This window comes from Pan troglodytes, chromosome 5 (genome assembly GCF_028858775.2).
Source record: "Pan troglodytes isolate AG18354 chromosome 5, NHGRI_mPanTro3-v2.0_pri, whole genome shotgun sequence".
NCBI lineage: Eukaryota > Metazoa > Chordata > Mammalia > Primates > Hominidae > Pan > Pan troglodytes.
In genome coordinates this window covers 72,759,391-72,765,877 of record NC_072403.2, presented here as the reverse complement: position 1 = coordinate 72,765,877, position 6,487 = coordinate 72,759,391, and the positions used below count along the sequence as shown (strand labels likewise).

The 6,487-nt window shown below is 44.7% G+C and overlaps 1 protein-coding gene across 1 annotated transcript; it reads left to right on the top strand.

The window, feature by feature from the left end:
* The first annotated feature begins 2,703 nt into the window (after positions 1-2,703).
* On the top strand, positions 2,704-6,195 carry LOC112209476 (zinc finger CCCH domain-containing protein 11C-like). Its single transcript, XM_054685932.1, has 2 exons — positions 2,704-3,079; positions 3,462-6,195. The coding sequence occupies exon 2, from the start codon at positions 3,667-3,669 to the stop codon at positions 5,890-5,892; it is 2,226 nt and encodes a 741-aa protein (XP_054541907.1). The 5' UTR covers positions 2,704-3,079; positions 3,462-3,666; the 3' UTR covers positions 5,893-6,195.
* The last annotated feature ends 292 nt before the right edge of the window (positions 6,196-6,487 follow it).

Genomic DNA, 6,487 nt, shown 5'->3' with positions numbered 1-6,487 from the left:
ATCCCAGCACTTTGAGAGGCCAAGGCAGGTGGATCACTTGAGGTCAGGAGTTCGAGACCAAACTGGCCAACATGGCAAAACCCCGTCTCTACTAAAAATGCAAAAAAACAAAACAAAAAAAAACAAAAAAAACCAAAAAAACAATTAGGGCAACGTGGCACATGCCTGTAATCCCAGCTACTTGGGAGGCGGAGGCAGGAGAATCTCTTTAACCCAGGAAGCGGAGGTTGTGGTGAGCCAAGATCACATCACCACACTCCAGCCTGGGCAACAGAGTGAGTCTCCATCTCAAAATATATATATATATATATTTTTTTTTTAAATTAAAATGCCACTCTATTTTAGCAAATCATGGGTTTTTTTCATTGAATCTGAAAGTCTTCAGTTTTCCATAGAAGAACCGAAAACATTTAAATGTACTGTCCTGATACTTGGCCTTACTTCTTATTCCTCTTATTTTCAAAAACATTGTTGAATTATATTTGTGTCTTTATTAAGATGATGTCCAAACAGGAGTTTAAAATTTCTTCTGTATAATCATGGAACATTCTCTGAACTGGCACATTGTAGACACTCAATAAGTATTTGTTGAATCAGTGATACAGATAGATGGATGGTTGGTTGAAAGAGGAATGATGCCGCTTTGCTAGGGGAGGTGAGTGTAGGACTCCCTCCCTCAAAGTAGTCTGTTAAACAGGGAAGTGGCTGCTTGGTTATCTGAACAAGTATTCACTCCATATTTTGAGCTAGACATAATCATTGAAAGAGAGCTAGAATGCCTTCCTATTGACTTCCTGGCCTGCTGGGAAGTTTTGCTTCCTTCTCCCCCAGCCATCCAATTTTTCAAGAAAAATTTTCTGTTTGCCAGCTTATTTCCCCAACTCCCCTACTCTTTTGCCTTTCCTACCCTCTAAAGAGAGTCTAGGTCTCACAGGTGATCTTTTGTAGCTCTGTGATGCCTAATAATAGAACAGAAAAGGAGATGGGGAAGAACTGACAGAAAGACTAAAGAAAGGAATTAACTAGCGAGTGTAAGTGGAGCTGCCTAAGGATGCAATGCAGGGGAAAAAAAAAAAAAACACACACACACACACAAACAAAAAATGGATGGGGACTACATGCTGAAGGGACTCAAGTCAAGAGGGAGAATTTGGGCTGCGAGTCAGCCAATGAGAGATTCCAAAAGGAATAGAAAGTGCTGAGAAGACAAAAGCACATGTAGCCTGATAAGGGCATGGTGACCAGGAGCTCAGGTCCCTCAGAAATGAGTGTCTAGTTCATGCCATCAGGTAAGCTACTAAGACTAGCAGAGCTGCAGCCTGATATAGGAGGAATCCAGATGGATAATGGAGGAAGGAGATGATGAGTATCAGTTGCAGCCCTGGGACTGGTGCAGAAGCAGGGGTGGAGTTCCTCCTATTAACTTCCCCTATTGTAGATTTCACTGGGAAGAGATGCCTCTTGGTACAGTGGAGGAACTGCTCCTTGAATGTATTCAAGTGGCACATTTGGCTCCTTGAAGTGGATCCAAGTGGCACATGGGATAGATGGTGGTAGAAACAGAGATGTGCATCTCAGAAGGACATGTTGTCCTTCTGCCAGTTATAGTTCTGCCAGTAGATAGCCTCTAGGGCTCAGCCCCTTCAGGGATTCTTTTAGCTGCAGAGGTGCAGCTTAAACAGGTGGCCTTAAGGTGGCCCTTAACAAGTGGCCTTAAACAGGTGGCCTGAAAAAGGTGGCCTTAGCTAAGGCCACCACCCCCATCCCCTCAAAGGTTGGCATGCAGTGACTGATGGAGGGCCATGTTCACCCTAAGTGAGGCAACTCCAGCAGGCACCTACAGCTTCCTGTGGAGTTGGCTAAGGCAATCAGGTCTGCATCACAACCTGACTTCTCCCTCTGCTCAATTGTTTTCCCCTTCTTTTCACAGCTGTTGGTCCCAAGGGATACCCTAGAAATATACTAAACGCTAAACATTGTTTCAGGTCTGCTGTTGGACAACTCAACCCATGGCAGTGCTCTGTAAGACTACGGAGATTTTGTGGGATTAAAACTAGTAGAGGGTATGAAAGCCTTTTTTTTTTTTTTTTTTTTTTTTTTTTTTGGCAGATGCAGTATTCTGAGAAATGGATTAACATGATTTAAAATGGTGGCCAAGAAATATGATTCTTCTTATTTCATTGGAAGGCCTGGAAGTGTAAGAGGCTAAAATATAAAAATCTGTTTGTATTGACTTATTTTTCTCCTGTTATGGCTTGTACTTTGCTGATCCTTTGCATTTTAAATAATTTTTGTTAGGATGTTAGACATTGTAAATATTTTATTGAAAGTCTAGATTTGGGGCTGGGCGTGGTAACTCATGCCTGTAATCCCAGCACTTTGGGAGGCGGAGGCGGGCAGATCACGAGGTCAGGAGATCGAGACCATCCTGGCTAACACGGTGAAACCCCGTCTCTACCAAAGATATAAGAAATTAGATCTTAGGCATCGCGTCATAGAGGAACTACGTCTTCCAGAACCCTCGCGCCCTGCGTCGTGCTGGCACTTTTACCGGCCGGGCCTTAGAGCGGAGCCTGTAGCCGGGCGCCATCTTTGACGCTGGCAGTCTTGGTTTTCTGCGAGTGCTGCTGCTGCTGGGAGGACGACGGACGGCAGCGGCCAAGCAAGAAGAAAGACGTAGCAGCAAGCGGGAGTCGAGGATAGTGTCATCGGTTCGGGTCCCACGACTTTGGAGCTTGTCTCAAACTCCACATACAGAAAGCCACCGACCTTATTCCGGTATCCTACACCCATTCCCCACCCTCATTACACTCCCACCCCTGGCCCTCAGCGTGGGAGTCAAGAGCAACAGGGACACTTCCGTACTCCTTGTAGGATTGGTGAAACCGTAATGAAGAACACCCCTAAACTCCCATAATCGGTGCGGATTCCTGTGGGGAAGGCCTATAGTGTTGACATCTTCCAGGCCTTGGTTCTGGACCTTGAGAAGGAGGCTGTGGAACTAGAGATAGCGATGCTTTTTAGGATTTGGGGATATTCCCTGCCCAAAAAATTCCTGGAAAATTGACTAGTATTAAGTGTGAAGAAATCTTGAAGACCAGAAATTGGATCTTACTGAAAAACTGATGTTTTTTTTGTTTTTCAGATTATATTGTTCAGCTATGGAAGACGGATTTTTTTTCATGATCCTTTGACTCTCAAGTTCATCTTTAAATGAACTCTTTTTTTTGTTTTTTGTTTTTTTGTTTTGTTTTGTTTTTGAGGAGATAACTAACCCTAGCTGTCTCCAGTCTGACAAAGGTTATTTGAATGGACTTAATCTCCCAGTAGTTGGGAGATGTTTTAAAAACACATGCTGTGTTTGAATTGTGGCTGAGAGGTTTTCTTGGCAATGTGAGGAGGAAAATTTTTTCTGCCTCATTATTATTAATTCATGGATTGAGTGTTGGTTCGACCTACAGGCGTAATAGATTGGAACTCAGTGAAGACACAGACGTTCCTGTTGAGAGCAACCAGCTAATGATTACAGTTTAAAGACAATTTCTGTGATCAAGTTGTCATTTGGAAGATTAAACCCATTTCACGAGGACTTGGAGCCTTGTCCTTGCTTTGAGGAAGCAGTGGCTTGTTTCAAGAAGCCACTTCTGATCTAAGAATCTACCCAGCATGCCTAATCAAGGAGAAGACTGCTATTTTTTTTTCTATTCTACATGTACCAAAGGTGACAGCTGCCCATTCCGTCACTGTGAAGCTGCACTAGGAAATGAAACTGTTTGCACATTATGGCGAGAAGGGCGCTGTTTTCGACGGGTGTGCAGGTTTCGGCACATGGAGATTGATAAAAAACGCAGTGAAATTCCTTGTTATTGGGAAAATCAGCCAACAGGATGTCAAAAATTAAACTGCGCTTTCCATCACAATAGAGGACGATATGTTGATGGCCTTTTCCTACCTCCGAGCACAACTGTGCCTGAGTCACCAGAAGAGGAAGTGAAGGCTAGCCAACTTTCAGTTCAGCAGAACAAATTGTCTGTCCAGTCCAATCCTTCCCCTCAGCTGCGGAGCGTTATGAAAGTAGAAAGTTCCGAAAATGTTCCTAGCCCCAAGCATCCACCAGTTGTAATTAATGCTGCAGATGATGATGAAGATGATGATGATCAGTTTCCTGATGAAACCAAAACACCTACCCTGCAACCAACTCCTGAAGTTCACAATGGATTACGAGTGACTTCTGTCCGGAAACCTGCAGTCAATATAAAGCAAGGTGAATGTTTGCATTTTGGAATAAAAACTCTTGAGGAAATTAAGTCAGAGAAAATGAAGGAAAAATCTAAGAAGCAAGGTGAGGGTTCTTCAGGAGTTTCCAGTCTTTTGCTCCACCCTGAGCCTGTTCCAGGTCCTGAAAAAGAAAATGTCAGGACTGTGGTGAAGACAGTAACTCTCTCCACCAAACAAGGAGAAGAACCCTTGGTTAGATTGGGTCTTACTGAGAGACTGGGGAAACGAAAATTTTCGGCAGGCGCTGACAGTGATCCTCCATTAAAGCGTAGCCTGGCACAGAGGCTAGGGAAGAAAGTTGAAGCTCCGGAAACTAACACTGACGAAACACCAAAGACAGCTCAAGTTTCCAAGTCTCTTAAGGAGCGATTAGGCATGTCAGCTGATCCAAATAATGAGGACGCAACAGATAAAGTTAATAAAGTTGGTGAGATCCATGTGAAGACATTAGAAGAAATGCTTCTTGAAAGAGCCAGTCAGAAACATGGGGAATCGCAAACTAAACTCAAGACAGAAGGACCTTCAAAAACTGATGATTCTACTTCAGGAGCAAGAAGCTCCTCCACTCTCCGTATCAAAACCTTCTCTGAGGTCCTGGCTGAAGAAGAACATAGGCAGCTGGAAGCAGAGAGACAAAAAAGCAAAAAGGATACAACTTGCATGAAGCTAAAGGCTGATAGTGAAATTAAAAAAACAGTAGTTTTGCCACCCATTGTTGCCAGCAAAGGACAATCAGAGGAGCCTGCGGGTAAAAGAAAGTCCATGCAGGAGGTGCACATGAAGACGCTGGAAGAAATTAAACTGGAGAAGGCACTGAGGGTGCAGCAGAGCTCTGAGAGCAGCACCAGCTCCCCGTCTCAACATGAGGCCACTCCGGGGGCAAGGTTGCTGCTGCGAGTCACCCAAAGAACATGGAGGAAAGAAGAGAAGATACTTCAGGAAGGAAATGAAGTTGATTTTCAGAGCCGTATTAGAATGGAAGCTACAGAGGCTTCAGTTGAGACCACAGGAGTTGACATCAGTAAAATTCAAGTCAAGAGATGTGCGACCATGAGAGAGATGCGCATGCGGAAACAGCAGGAGAGGGAAAAATCAGTCTGGACACCTCTTCGGGGAGATGTAGCCTCTTGCAATACCCGAGTGGCAGAGAAACCAGTGCTCACTGCTGTGCCAGGAATCACATGGCACCTGACCAAGCAGCTTCCCACAAAGTCATCCCAGAAGGTGGAGGTAGAAACCTCAGGGATTGCAGACTCATTATTGAATGTGAAATGGGCAGCACAGACCTTGGAAAAAAGGGGTGAAGCGAAACCCAAAGTGAACGTGAAGCAATCTGTGGTTAAAGTTGTGTCATCCCCCAAATTGGCCCCAAAACGTAAGGCAGTGGAGATGCACCTTGCTGTCACTGCCGCTGTGAAGCCACTCAGCTCCAGCAGCGTCCTACAGGAACCCCCAGCCAAAAAGGCAGCTGTGGATGCTGTTGTCCTGCTTGTCTCCGAGGACAAATCAGTCACTGTGCCTGAAGCAGAAAATCCTAGAGACAGTCTTTTTTTCTTTTTCTTTTTCTTTGTCTTTTTTCTTTCTTTCTTTTTTTTAATATACTGTAAGTTTTAGGGTACACGTGCACATTGTGCAGGTTAGTTACATCTGTATACATGTGCCATGCTGGTGCGCTGCACCCACTAACTCGTCATCTAGCAGTAGGTATATCTCCCAGTGCTATCCCTCCCCCCTCCCCCCACCCCACCACAGTCCCCAGAGTGTGATATTCCCCTTCCTGTGTCCATGTGATCTCATTGCTCAATTCCCACCTATGAGTGAGAATATGCGGTGTTTGGTTAGAGACAGTCTTGTGCTGCCTCCAACCCAGTCCTCTTCAGATTCCTCACCCCCGGAGGCGTCTGGCCCTTCCTCATCCCAAATGAGCATGAAAACTCGCCGACTCAGCTCTGCCTCAACAGGAAAGCCCCCACTCTCTGTGGAGGATGATTTTGAGAAACTAACGTGGGAGATTTCAGGAGGCAAATGGGAAGCTGAGGTTGACCTGGATCCTGGGAAAGATGAAGATGACCTTCCGCTTGAGCTATGAGAAATGATTGATAGCTGAAGGTGGTAGTGAGGACACTTTAAAAAAAAAACCGCCAAAAAACTGGACTTAGTTTCATCTATTGTAACATTTACCTGAGACGATCATTTCTTTAGTCTAGAA

Excerpts from the sequence above, each read along its gene's own strand:
- LOC112209476 (XM_054685932.1), top strand. The coding sequence starts at position 3,667 with ATGCCTAATCAAGGAGAAGACTGCTATTTTTTTTTCTATTCTACATGT.